Raw genomic sequence first — 15,166 nt, forward strand, 5'->3', positions numbered from 1 at the left:
TAAAAATAAGAAAAAATGAATACCGAATCCTTGAAAACAGTCATGACGACAAGGACATATTCGATGTGAGCAAGAAAAAATGGGTGCCGAATCCCTGGAAACAGCCTTGACGACAGGGACGTACCCGGAATAATAGAGAAAAATATGAGAAAAAAAAGGTTCAAAAAATTCTCTTGGTTATTTTGTGCTAAAGGTTGTTTGAGAAAGAGTGATAAATACAATAGGTATATGTGTTTAGTGTTTATTCTTCAACCTATGTGCTTGTTAAGATGTTGCATTATAAATCGTATGAAATCATGAATTTTTATTATTGTTTCAAACTTAATTGTAAAATCTTTGGTTCATGGTTATACTTTAATGCATGCTTGTTATGTTATAGATGGATTCATCTTCTTTTTATTGCAACATATGACTTGATATGCTATATGTATGCTGAGCTCTTGAACATTAATGAACATAATTCCTATGCTTGATGAAATCATTGTCAAATGGGGGAGAAGTAATGTGAAAATTTTGGATTTTATGAAATCATTGTCAAAAGGGGGAGAAGTAATGTGAAAATTTTGGATTTTTGGAGAAGCATGGTGAATTTTTGAAGAGTTGTTGAGAAGAGCATGTTTTTGGTTCAATTGGGAATTTCTTTCTTTTAAAAAGGGGAAGAAGTTTTCTTTTGGATTTTTTAGCACGATGTGTACATTTGTACGAAGTGTGCTTTTTATTTTTCCAAACACCAAAACATTTTTATGAGTTTGCCAATGTGTTCATCAAGGGGGAGATTGTAAAATTAAAGATGTTTTTGATTATTATTCTGTGATGAACAATTGGGCATTGGAGATTATTGGTTTTGTTATTTGGAATTTATTCACGAAGTGGTTTTGGTGATGATTGGGTTTACAGGTGAATCGCAGGATTGTTATTTCATGTGACCGGTCAGACTGGGCTCTGGTAGCCGGTCAGACCGGCGTGTAATACGCGGTCAGACCGGCGCAGCCCGCGGTCTGACCGGCCGACACTGTGTCGGTTTCGGTTTCGGGTTGTTTAGTTGGATATCCGAGTTTATTTCATGATTATGACTTCTAGATGGATACTATACGTATGTAACACTATTGTTTGCTGCTAATGAGTCAAGTTAGAGATAGCTTGGTCAAAGAATATGGTTTCTTTGTTTGTTCCATGAGTAGGTGTCTCGATGTCTCCGGAGAGTATTTGCGGTGATGGACCGGGAGTCGGCTTGGGGATAAGACAACGTCCGTGGTGGTCAGAGATCATGCGGGATACTAAGGCTAGAGTTGATGCACGTGGTTGATGGAGATTCCATATGGCATACGATGGAGTTATTGTGTGCGTGTGGGATGCGGAGTTGAATTTGGAAGGAGTCCAAATTTGGTACGATTGGTTATGTAAAGTTTCTTTCTTGTACTAGAGGGTTTCCTAAGGTGTTTAGGACTCCTAGTATGAGTTTGGTTCGTGGCTTTAGGCTGCCTACCCCATGTATAAATAGAGGGGGAGCGTGAGGCTTCCCTGTATCGCTTTAGAGAGCAATTGAGTTGAGTTTTGAGTTAGGGTTTCGAGTTTAGTCGAAATTTTTGTAAGGAGTGCTGTTGGTGCACTTTGTAAACACAGAGAGAATCAATAAAGTCGTCATCTACTTTAAGAGTTCTTCGATTTGTGTTTACCGGGTTTCGGCGGTCTAACCGGCAACTCACCGGTGGTCAGACCGACGGCAATCGGCAGTCACACCGGCGGGAACACGGCGGTCAGACCGGCGGCGGCGATAGCAAGCAGCAGGCGATCTCGGCGGTTAGACCGGTAGATCAACACTGGTCAGACCGGCGGCTCGCTTCGGTCAGACCGGCTAATCTACTTCGGTCAGACCGATCTCATCGAAATTGAGGGTAACTTTTATTTCCGCTAAAAGTTTTCGGTTTTTGGGTATACCAACCATTCACCCTCCCCTCTCTGGTTGGCTTAGTTCTTGTAATTCGATTCTATAGCAACCAGTCATGCCAGCATGTTCTAGGACCTCAAGACAATACTAACACGGACTGAGATGGATGTCGGTAGGACGAGCACTTATCCCAAGAAAGTGATGGAATTTGCCAAGATCCTTCATAGAGAACTCAGACTGAAGAGCAGTGATAATCATCCGTAGGAGGTCACCAAAGAAAGCTATATATGGGGACAATATCATCAACATATAGTAATAGATAGATCACAGAAAAACCTCGATGATAAGCAAATTGAGACGCATTAGACTTAGCCTCTGTGAAGCCAAGAGAAAGCAGAATGTTGGCAAACTAGCTGTACCATGACCGGGGGGCCTGTTACAATCCATAGAGGGACTTGTTCAGACGACAAACCATGTCAAGCATGGTGGGATCCACAAATCCGACCGGTTGAGAGCAATAAATTCTCCTGAATAGTACCATGCAATAATGCATTCTTAACGTCGAGTTGATGAATCAGCCAATCCCGAGAGCTGAAAGTGGATGGTTCGACAATCAGCGTAAATGTCTCATCGAAGTCAATGCCAAGACGTTGTGTGAAGCCACATAGAACCCAATGAGCCTTATATCTGTCAAGAGAGCCATCATCTTAAACTTGTGACGAAGTTAGTGTCGGGTGTATTCGGAATGAGCTCCCAAGTGTGATTCACTAGCATAGCATTGTACTCATCCATTGGAACATGCTAGTGCGGGTCTATTCGGTGAGGAGTTCATATAAGCACGAAACCTCCATAATCTATTCAGCCGACTCATAGAAATATAATCAAGAGAGATATGGGGAGGGTCGGTAGGGATCAGACTTCTCGACGAGGTCAACCGGACAGTGCACAGTTGATAACAAGAGGAGACGTAGTGCTGTGATTGTAGGGTTCGGATCATGTTGATCGAAAGCCGAATCATGTTTGTCAATTTCCATCAAATCAAGAGTTATCAATACCTACCGGAAGATCGAGACCTAGTTTCTTGTAATAAAATATATAGATGGTAGTCATTTGAACGTGTTACATGTGTAGGTTTGGGCGTCCATATATGCCTATATAATGGGCACGGTGATGCACACAATAATCAAACAAGATTCACAGAAACTACCATCAATAACAGGACTCCTGCACTTCATACATGGCCACTGCCAGCTCTATAAACAAGAGGTTTAGCCTCGCCGGTGCCACGGCGCTTGTCACCGGTGGCAGCAAAGGCATCGGGTACGTATAATCAACTTACCAAATCAAACTGACTAATTGTTTGGCTCATACGCTTCATCATTCCAGTGGTGCAAATTTATCGAAGCATATCATATGAATTATTAACCATGTAGCCGCGCCATCGTGGAAGAGCTGGCGAGCTTCGGCGCGACGGTGCACACCTGCGCTCGGAACCAGGCGGAGCTGAGCAGATGCCAGGAGGAGTGGACGGCCAAGGGCCTCGCCGTCACCGTCTCCGTCTGCGACGTGGCGGTGCGCGCCGACAGGGAGGCGCTCGCCGGCAGGGTGTCCGCCATGTTCGACGGCAAGCTCAGCATCCTGGTAGAAGAACACGAGCACGCACCATGATATGTGATATTATCTTCTAATCCAGTATAATATCTCTATATGGACACGAACCGATGAAACGGCCGGATGGATATATATATATATGCAGGTGAACAACGCTGGGACGGCGTACCTGAAGCCGGCGGCGGACCTGACGCCGGAGGAGACGTCGAGGTTGATGACGACCAACTTCGAGTCGTGCTTCCACCTGAGCCAGCTGTTCTACCCTCTCCTCAAGGACTCCGGAAGAGGCAGTATCGTTAATATCTCGTCCGTCGCTTCTGTCCTCGCGTTCCATTCTCTTCCTATCTACTCGGCTGCCAAAGGTAAAAAAATTAAACTCCCACTCTGTATGCTATGGACTTCTTGTCCTATTGCACAAAACAACAAGCCTAGCTTGCAAATATAATTTCACTGAACTGCACCTCCTCCTTCAGGTCATATATTTGACGACGCTTAGGATTAGATTTTGTTTAACTTTTAAATTTCCAACGTACCATTAGTTTTATATTATTAGAATAAGTTTGTAAAATTTAACAGAAATTTATGTTATGATGGTATAGTTTGAGGCAAATACATGTATACCGTATAGGATGATATTTATTACATCCTAAATGTATCGTTGTGAAACGGTATAAATCCAACTCCATCTATCTAGTTTATTTTGTGAGAGCGTTTCACCCAACTCAACTCCCACTATCAGGTGGATCTAAATCTAACTCCATCTATCTAGTTTATTATGTGAGAGGGTTATTCCACCCAGCGTTATTTCAGATCTCATGTTTTATTTTGGCACGTGGCGCGCACATCCAGCGCGAGAGAAATTAATGAATTGATTTATGTGCACTTGCTTCTCAAGTTGTAATAATCACTAGCTATGCGCTTTGTAACGTCAGGAGCAATGAACCAAGTCACAAGGAACCTGGCTTGTGAGTGGGCGAGCGATGGGATCAGAGTCAATTCCGTTGCACCGGGCTACATCCAGACTCCACTCCTAACTGCCGTAAGTTCCTCGTTTTACAAATACTCCCTCCTCCTATTTTATGACGCCATTGGCTTTTCGACCGACGTTTGACCATTCGTTTTATTTAAAAATTTTATACAAATATGAAAATATTTATGACATTCTTAAAGAACATTTGATGATAAATCAAGTCACAATAAAATAAATGATAATTACATAATTTTTTTAATAAGACGAATGGTCAAACGTTGAATAAAAAGTCAACGGTGTCATACATTAAAATATGGATATGGAGGTAGTAATATTTTTCAAAAATAATAATAGCTAGGTACTATAATTTTAGTGCCGCTTTGTTTTAGTATCTTGCTACGGCCTATTAGTGTCTTGACATCAGAGATACCGAAATGAAAGGTATGATGTCTCATTATATTTTAATTTTAGGGATCATAAAAGACCTTTTTTTTTTCTAATGAACGGGCGCAACTAATTAATAAGACTGTGGTCCCCGGACGATCTCGATTACTTGCTGGACTTTTGTAAACTTTCCTAGAGAGGTTGAACAGTTCGGAAAGCATAATTTGGGGACAAACAACCGGGTGGCATGTGGTATTTTGCGTTTTGTACAAAATTATATCTTTAAAAAATACTATTGGGTTCATCTGTTGTTTGTCAAGCTAACTGTTTTTTTTTCTAATGTATATATCACTTACATGTCACAATTTTTGTTAAGGTGAAATAAACAGTGTTCTAACTATTTTCAATAAGAAATTAATATACTTTAGTGCAAATCTTAGTAATACATAAACACACCAAATTATAAGCTAGGAAGATGCAACATCTGGATTAATAAAATAAAATCGAAAAGTTACACTAAATTATACAAGAGTTGTGATCTTTCGGATTAAGGGTTTAATAAGCTATTTAATGTGCTACGTTTTAGTCGATGGCAATTAAGAAGAAAATATCAGATGACTGTAAAGCTAAACACCATTTGACCATCCAAGTACATTAAGAATTGAAAAGTTTTCCTACATTTAATGTGAGAATTCCAACCTAATTTTGCTATATGTCAGATGAGACTAAAGTGGAAATTGTAAGAGAAAGAACATAAATAATTAAATACTATTTACGAAAGTTTGTAACTAGGACATAGTACTACTTATTATGAAAAAGTTTATAACTATGACATACTACTTATTATGGAAAAGTTTATAACTATGACATACTTATATTTCTCATATATATTGTTGCTAACACATGGTGCCTGCACTGCATGTGTATAGTTCGTGGCCGGCAACGATTTCGCACAGGTTGAGTTCAACCGTCTTCCTTTGGGCCGTCTCGGTAAACCTGAGGACATCTCGTCGTTGGTGGCGTTCCTGTGCATGCCTGCGGCCTCCTACATCACTGGCCAGATTATATGCGTCGATGGGGGCCGTATGCTTTCTTAATAAACTCTACATATACAAAATAAAGATATATCATGTATCATAATATATTCTACTGAATTGGGAGACTTCCAAGAAGAATGAAATCTTTGTGTGCCCGTGTACCAACCACACACAACAGGCTAGCTAGTCTTCTCTGCATGCGTAGAGCATAGACTGGGTGTAATGTGTAAAATGGCCAATATATATTTGTATTAAGTTTGGGAAATCATGTGGAGAAGATTGGCAAGCCGAGTGTAATGAATTTTCCATGAAATAAAATTTACGGTTCCTATGATTATTGATACAAAACAGTATGAATGAGACCTTGATTTGTTTTGACTTAAGATTCATTATAAGGTTTATTCATGCTGTATTGGAAAAATCAACTATTCATTGGATTCGTTCCTTTTATACACTAGTACAGATCATCTTATCTGTGACGGCTCCTCACATGTCTAGGTTTTGCGGGCCGTCACAATGAAGTCATCTCAAACAGGCCCAAAACGAGGCCGACAAAGATATACTTGCACAGACATGTTAGATGTGCATAAAAATCGAGCCCGTCACGGATGACACCTATTTGTGACGGGCTCCAACTTGAGGACCGACAAAGATAACTGATGATATCTTTGTCGGGCCCTAACAGAAGCACGTCACTGATGTCCATCATTGGTGACGGGCTCCAACTTGAGGCCTGGTTGAAATAACTATTATATTAGGCCCATCACGATGAATGTTATCGGTGATGAGCTTTTACTTAGGCCCGACAAAGATAACTAAAATACCTGTTACCGTCGTATTTTTTTTGGCCGTTACAGATATTTATTGCACAGTATAAATACCCCAACTACCTAGTGTAATGGTTATCCCACTGTTCACTATTTTGGTGGGAGTATGAGGCGGTGATTTTTGTCTCTTTTCTCCAAGAAAATCATAAATTGCAAATTTAATTGAAAAATAGTAGTCAATTCTCAAAAATTTAGTAAATACTTACCTACAAAATGTATATCTAATATTTTTCTACTTTTATGAAGCTCGGGGATGGATCAAAGTTAGATGTATGGGAAAACTATGCGACGTCATACCAAGGTGTATAGAAATGGCATATTGAATTTTATTAACGCCGCGGAGGAGGATAGGAAAAGAAGAAACAACGATTGCATGTGTTGTCCATGTGCAGATTGCAAAAATGAGAATATGTTTTACAGCAGAGTGGACGTACACGCTAATCTGATACAAAGAGATTTCATGAAGGGCTACACATGTTGGGTGAAGCATGGAGATCAAGGATCAAGAAGTGGTGCACAAAATCTAGAACATGAAGATCATGAGCATGAATCAGGAAGTGGTGCACAAAATTAGGAAGATGGAGATGAGCATGACATGTTTGTACATTCTCCACTGGGCGGTGAAATGGTTGATGTGGATCACAATCTACTGCAAGACATGTTACGTGATGTTGAGAACCTAGCTTACAACGAGAGAGATTCTATAAAGTTTAACAAGTTGGCCAGTGACTCGGAGATGTCTCTGTATGCCGGGTGCAAAGCAAAACACACCAAATTGTCAGCTACCTTGGACCTAATGAAGTTGAAGGCAAGTAGTGGATGGACGGGCAAGATTTTCATAGATCTTATAGGAATTTTGAAGGCCATGCTTCCTAATGAGAACACATTGTCCGAGATGACATATGAAGCTAATCAGGTTTTGTGTCCCCTGGGGTTAGAGGTCAGTAGAATTCACGCTTGTCCAAACCACTACATATTGTACCACAAGCAATATCCGAACATAGATCTTTTAGGAATTTCATGTGATGGATGAAATATTTTGTATTATTAAAAAAACTTTTTGTACGAATGAAGTACTTATATTCCTATGAATTTCTATTGTAGCATTAAACAAGCCTTTCTGTTATATGAAATTAGTAAATTATTTAGTGAAATATATGAAAATAGTAATTTTTATAGTGATTTTAGTTAATTTGGTGAATTATTTAGTGAAATAAATAAATTATTTAGTGAACTATTGTTCGTTACTGAATTATTTAGTGAAATATATGAAAATAGTTTTTTTAGTGAATTTAGTGAGTTTGGTGAATTATTTAGTGAAATAAATGAATTATTTAGTGAATTATTGTACTTTAGTGAATTATTTAGTGAAATATATGAAAATAATAATTTTTATAGTGAATTTAGTTAATCTGGTAAATTATTTAGTGAATTATTTTGACTACAGGTCAACTAAAAATAGCAAACAAATATAAAAAAATAATTAGTTCATATGTAAAAAATGGACAAATACTATCGGTGACGGGCCTTAAAGTAATGCCTGATACAGATTACGTCATGTTTATCGGGATTTAGTTTAAGGCCCGTCACAGATGACTCATCCGTTACAGGCTTTAGTTTAATGCCTGATAGAGATGATGTCAACTCTATCGGGCATTACTTTGATGCCCGTCATGGGCTCTAGACTAAGCCCGATTGAGATAATGCTTTGACCATATTTGGACTAGGGTTCACTCTCGCTCAGATCTAGATCGAAAATTTTTCGAAGTTCCGCCACTCTCTGAACCCTAGCACCGCCACCCTCTGGGAGCCCACCGCCGCCATCGGCCGCCGTTCCCGAGCCCTCATGCCGCCGCCACCTCCGTCTGGGAGCCCGACACCGTCGCCCACCGAGCCCGGCACCGTCCTCGAGCCCGCGTCGGCCGCCGTCGACCTCCTCCACGCCGTCCCCCACCGTCCTTGCCACCGTCCTTGCTACTGCCGCATCGACGTCCCCCGCCGTCCTCCACCGACCTCCACACCATCCCCGAGCCGACCGCCGTCCTCCACCGACCTCCTTCACGCCGTCCCCGAGCCCGTCGCCGCGTCAGCCGCTGTTGGTATTTCTTACGATCACATATAAATCCGCAAGTGCACGGAATACCGCTGTAGCACTTCACCTTCGGGTGACCCTAAAAGGATATCGAACTCAAGGAACGTGTGTAATCTACCTAATGGTAGGTAGGTTAGAGAGGACTTTCTATGTGTTTTAACTATCTAAGCTAAGCAAAGATAATTTCCTATCTGTTGCTTCGGGCACCAACCCCTACTGGTCTGCCAGCGTGTTTCCGGCTATAGCTCTATGATGTACCCGAACGTGGAGGATTACTAGGACGGGATTCAGGGCTGTCACCACCTGCCACCTACCTTTGACAAATCCATGGGATACACAACAAACAAAGGTAATCTCTAACCTAGACACCATGTCTAAGTTATTAATTACTACTCTAATACTTACGCAGGAACTTCCTTCTCTTTCCGGAGTCCTAGTACTAGAGAACTTAGTATGAATACTAAACAATGAACCCACAAAGATGAAAATATATCCTACTTACACAAAGTAATTAAATAACATAAGAAAGGAACATGGATGCTTACTTAATAGAAGAAGTTTCTCCGAACCCATAGCAGAGTATACCGACAGCTCCGGTACTCCTCCCGAATTCCTCCTAGGAAGCTACACTCGTCGAGGTAGAAGTCGGATGAGCACCAAACTTCCGGGCACTCCTCCAGAGCTTCCCCTCACTCTCGACCTTATTCTAATGTACAAAAGATACAATAGAGCCTCTTGTAATTCAGCTCAAAGTTGTGTGTGTTGGAATGAGAGTAAGCTCCTCCTTTTATAGCCTCCATATGATAGTACAAGTATGGGAAACGACCAAACTACCCTCCAACCGTCATTGGGATGAAATCAGGAGCGTACACGTGGAAGGCTGGTGATTAACAGCCACAACAACGGTTCGGCCGGACCAAAAAAATGTCTTCCCGGCCTCTCCTTTGGCGGGTAGGTAGCTTATTGGGCCTCCAACATCATGTACTTTGATTTGGCTCAATTCTAAGTGGTTTTGGTTGACATATGGGGCCCTCGAATCAGTGTAAACGCGTCCTGAATATGCGGAGGTGCATTTTGTCGCATGACAGATGTGTTTTCTCCTCAAAATACCCGCATACACATATTTCACCAACACTAGTGGAAATGATTAGTAATAAAACCTACCACTAAGTTGGATACCATATTTTATTTCATTATATGCAAGTATTGACGGTCAAATATTATGATTTAAGGACCGTCAACAACACCTCCACACTTAACCTTCACTCGTCCGAGTGAAGGCTATGGACTCTACAACAGGGTTATGACTTTCTTACTAATAATCATGCAAACAAATTATTCAAAGTCATACCTATAGTTGTGGATCTTTATAGTGTCTTCCATGCAATCCTGAGCAATTGAGAAATGGAACAATCTTGACTCAAGTCACCCTAACTTTTCATGAAGAACAACTTAGGGTTTTTCATGTAACACAAAATTATAACTCTGCTTTGTTGCTCAATTGATTCTCTCGATCACTCAAAGTGTATGATTCCTCACAATGGCATATGATTGCGCCTTCTCTGAAACTACTTTGAATCATCATTGCAAAACTGCCACTAGAAAATTGCAAAAATACCACTAGAACTGTCATTTGAGTGGCATCCTTACAATATTGAAAAAACCGGTGGCAAATTTGCAAATGCCCCTTTCTTTTCCTACCATCTAATAAGGCTTATGTGGAGCTCAGGGTGTGGAAAAGAGTAGAGCACTACTTGCATCACATATATTACAAAGTCAAATAATGGATCCACAGAAATACGAGACATACTTTCTGGTCAAAAATGTGCATGTGTATGTGGATGGTTAATTTGTGGGTGAAAAGGAATGAAAATAATAACTCCTTTTGTGTACCTCCTCCATTTATTTTCTCTTTTGAAATTTTGGAAAGTGCATGGCTATCTCTTTTTTTTTCTTTCTTTTTTTTTCTCATCATCATGCTCCATACTTGTATGAGCACTTTTTTTCTTTCTTTTTGCATAGCCATGCCTCTCTCTCATTTTTTTAAAGAACTTTGGAGGAAGAGGCATAAATGACATGGAGTATTTATTTTGTGAATAGTGGATGAAATGTATGACAAATGATGAATGCTAACTTCCAGTGTAGAAGTCAAGCATTGGTGGGTGTATGTGATCTTGACCATGAAAGTATGAAAAGCATTTCATACGGATCTCAAAACTTGACAGCGCTCAATGTAATGACAAGCAGCGTATGTAGCAAGTTAATCATGAATAATCAACCTATGGCTCTAGTAGGAATAAAAATATCAATGAGGAGTTTACCATCGTTATATTTTCTTTCTTTTATAAAATGAAGTGTACAACATGAAGTGCAGGATTTCTATCATCAAACTATATCTTATTCATCAATTACCTAGATAACAGGGGGTCCCTATTGGATATGTCACCACAAGCAACAAGTAATCAGCAAACAATAATAGGCATGCATGTTATTTTAAGGAAGACCATGAACTCTAATTGTACCATCCCTAGCTTGAGTTTAATTATCTTCGATATTTTAGAATTAGAATTGATAATCAAATTGAACTCAAGATAGAATGGATGTCCAAAGAAAAATTGTGCAAACCTGCTTTCTGTATAAAACAGAGGATGATTCATATGGTTTGTCATGGCTTATCACTTTTGGGGTGATCTTGCTTTGGTTACGGCGTTGATGTGCAAGATCACCCCCACACTTGTCTTTGTATCTGGGATGCTTTATTGGACACAAAAAGAAAAAACAAAGACAAAAGTGAAGCGGAAAGGACTCACTTGGTTGGAAGACCAAGGAGGCGACTTTATTTTATTTTATTTTATTCATGAAAGCTAGACCTAAGATAACTAGAAGGAGGCCTAAGGACTCATGGCATTAAAAACTAACGAATCAAGGGGGACCTGAGGACTCCGGGTAGAAGCTAAAAGAGACTAGATTCACAACATCTATGTGACGATCAACTTCTAACGGATCAAGGAAAACTTTTAAACGATGGCCATTTACCTTAAAGATGTTACCTTCGTTGTCGCGCAGAGTGACAGCTCCATGTGATGAAGCGTCGACTACGGTATATGGACCTATCCATTTACTTCAAAGTTTTCCATGTCTGAAAAGCTTCACCCATGAGTTGAATAGCAGCACCTTGTCCCCAGCCTTGAATTCTTTGTGCTTGATTCGTTTATCATGCCATCTTTTGGTTCTGTCCTTGTATATCTTGGCATTGTGGTAGGCCTTGTCCCTCCATTCTTCCAGCTCAGAGAGCTGCATCTTCCTGTGCTGTCCGGCTCCCTTCAAGTCCATGTTCCAAGTCCGGATAGCCCAGTGCGCCCTGTGTTCCAACTCTACCGAAAGATGACAAGTCTTCCCATAGACAAGTTGGTATGGTGACATGCCGATGGGCGTCTTATAAGCAGTCCTATATGCCCAAAGTGCATCAGATAGCTTGTTCTTCCATGCCTTCCCCATCTCATTGACAGTCTTCTGTAGAATATTCTTGATTTGTTTGTTACTCGTTTCTGCCTGTCCACTTGTCTGGGGATGATATGGAGTGGCAATATTGTGCTGAGCCCAAAGTTCTTGCAATAAGTTTTGGAAGGTCTTATCGATGAAATGAGACCCTCCGTCACTTATCACCATATACGGAGTTCCAAAACGAGGGAAAATAGTCTCGTGGAACATCCGGCGAGCGTGCTTAGCGTCTGCGGTCCTGCATGGCATTGCCTCTACCCACTTGGACACATCATCAACGGCCACTAGGATATACTCGCAGTCATAGGACTTTGGGAAAGGTCCCATGAAGTCGATGCCCCATACATCAAATAGCTAGACTTGAAGGTTAAAATTCAGAATAAAGATAAGTAATATTGAAAAAATAGTCCATGTATAACATAATACGAGATTAATTAGAACTCAAAATAAAAATAAAATAAATTTTGAAAATAGAAAAAGAAAAATAAACACAATTTTGAAGTAACTAAAATTCTTACTACTCCCTCCGTTTCATATTATAAGACTTTCTAGCATTGCCCACATTCACGTGTGTGTTTAGATTCATTAACATCTATATGAATGTGGGCAATGCTAGAAAGTCTTATAATATGAAACTGAGGAAGTACTTTTTTTTTTATTCCACCTTCAGCCGACCGCTCCTCTCCTTGACCCACAAACCCAAACATTGCCGACCCTCTAGATATGTCTCCACATGCGTTTCGTCTTCTTATGAACTGCAAAAATAGGTTTCATCTTTGATGGGCATCAATGCCCACCGAATTCCCCTTCAATTGGTGCATTAATTGTCTCAATCTGCCTAATCTTTTAACTCTGGCCAAACTGCCACCATTGATGACCAGCCGAGCTCCCCCTAGAAGTTCCCCTTCCTTCTCTGACCTATAAAGGGGCGGTAACATCCTCCCTACCCTCCCCTTTGCCTTTTCCGGGCTCTCATGCCCCGCATTCACTCTCATTCTCTCCAACGGACACCTCTCCCCGTCAACTAGAGCAGCGTAGCACCTCACCACTGTCTCCATTAGCATCGCTCCAACCTCCTCTACCGTGGCCACACCTTTGTTCCGGCTGGCAGAAGCAAGACCTCGTTGGCGACCAGTGGTAACGTCGTCATCTTGCTCCTTCAGCAGCTGGCCTCGCCTCATCGGAGTGCCATACCGCTATGTCGTTGTCACTGTCCGCCTCACCTCATCATCCTTTCCCCCAGCTACCCCTATGCTTCAACCCAAGACCCCAGGAATGTTGTCCCTAGGATCGACAAAAAGAACGCCTTCGTCTTCTCCATCTATCGTTGGTTCCTGCTGTTGACCGAGGATGTAGAAGCCACCATCACCATATCAAACTCTGTCGTACGTCGGCTGCCAGGATCCTGAATATCGAACAACCCGTTGCTGAACTGTTGCCTCTGCCAAAGCAACAACGGCGCGCTGCACTGTTCCCTTCGAGCGGAATCATCGACTCGACTAGCACGAAGAACTCCCCATCCTGATGCGGCACCCCACCGCCGTTGTCCATCATCAATGGCATGGTGTTGGATTCGGAGTCAAGAGGGCTTGCCGGCAACCCCCGCTTGGGCAAGCTTCTATCTCAAGTTCTTCATGTCGGACTTGTGGCTATAGATTTTCTTTTTTCTGTCACTTACATGTGCGCCCCACATCTATTTTTTAATTTTTAAATGCTTAGGCTGCCAGGTCAGCCAAAACCACCTCGCAAACCAATGAGCTCGGTAAAATGCTTAGTATTAATTAATAGTTGAGTGAGTCAATGTACTCGATTTTTACTATTAAGATACTTGAGGGAGTCAAGATGGAGTTTTTCCTTCCGAAGCACTTGCTCCCTGCAGCTGGGCCTGGTCGCTTCTTTACAGCAGACTGGGCTCTCTCTGGCCCAATCATGTCTGCCCGAGCTGCTAGGCCTATTAATTGGACATTTTAGACCAACACAATATTGTTTAGATAGTAACATTTCTAGCGCACACTAAAATATACTATTTTTCACGCAATGTTTTATGAATATACCTAAATAAATTATAAAAATACAACATACTCAATCTAAAGCTCAACATGCAAGTAGAAATAATTACTTATGCAAGAATTAAATATTATCTATAATTTATTGAATTATACAAATCAACATGTAAACATATCCAATCATCTCCTCTCACATTATTTAAACATATCTATCTATTATTTTTATAATACTTAGCATATATCTATCCATATATTCCGTGTTAGTGGAATATTGTTTAGTTTGTTTCATGAAAAACCCTACTTTTCATTTGTTTCCCATCTTTCACTTCTTGCGAAGCAAATCTTGGTCAACAATATAATATTTAATCTGCAATCTTCTAAAGAGTCTATTAAATTCATCTTTCAACAAAAATGTTTTGACAAACAGTTTCATTTGATGCTAATATCATGTTTATTCCTTACTTGATTGTTGAAAAAACATATTAAAGATTATTTAGTAATTTTCACATATTAAAGATTATTTTTGTACATCCTGCTGCCAGGCAAATCAGGTAATTTCTGTATATATTTTTTTTCAAATTTTGTATATTTATGCAAATTCACAACAAATATATTTTCATTTTTTTCTGGTATAGCAGAATGTAATATATCAGTTTGGCTATTTCCACCGGGGGCAACCGATGTGACCGAAATAATCTTGGATATTTTGGAATATAACGGTCCAAAATAATTTAGAATTTGCACAAAATTAGGTCATATTTGAACTAATTTTGCGAAATTCGAAAGAAAAACAGGCGAAACAGCTTCCTATTTTGATGCGGTCTGAAATTTTGGAAATTCTATTCGGCAA

The 15,166-nt window shown here is 40.4% G+C and overlaps 1 protein-coding gene across 1 annotated transcript; it reads left to right on the forward strand.

Annotated features, from left to right (window-relative positions):
* The first annotated feature begins 3,068 nt into the window (after positions 1–3,068).
* On the forward strand, positions 3,069–6,238 carry LOC4350428 (tropinone reductase homolog At5g06060). The gene is made up of 5 exons (XM_015760246.3): positions 3,069–3,208; positions 3,322–3,529; positions 3,645–3,861; positions 4,432–4,538; positions 5,783–6,238. The coding sequence occupies exons 1-5, from the start codon at positions 3,126–3,128 to the stop codon at positions 5,948–5,950; spliced, it is 783 nt and encodes a 260-aa protein (XP_015615732.1). The 5' UTR covers positions 3,069–3,125; the 3' UTR covers positions 5,951–6,238.
* The last annotated feature ends 8,928 nt before the right edge of the window (positions 6,239–15,166 follow it).

This window comes from Oryza sativa, chromosome 11 (assembly GCF_034140825.1).
Source record: "Oryza sativa Japonica Group chromosome 11, ASM3414082v1".
Taxonomy (NCBI): Eukaryota; Viridiplantae; Streptophyta; class Magnoliopsida; order Poales; family Poaceae; genus Oryza; species Oryza sativa.

Excerpts from the sequence above, each read along its gene's own strand:
- LOC4350428 (XM_015760246.3), top strand. The coding sequence starts at position 3,126 with ATGGCCACTGCCAGCTCTATAAACAAGAGGTTTAGCCTCGCCGGTGCC. Across the intron at positions 3,530-3,644 it reads ACGGCAAGCTCAGCATCCTG|GTGAACAACGCTGGGACGGC; the intron begins GTAGAAGAACAC and ends ATATATATGCAG. Across the intron at positions 4,539-5,782 it reads AGACTCCACTCCTAACTGCC|TTCGTGGCCGGCAACGATTT; the intron begins GTAAGTTCCTCG and ends GCATGTGTATAG.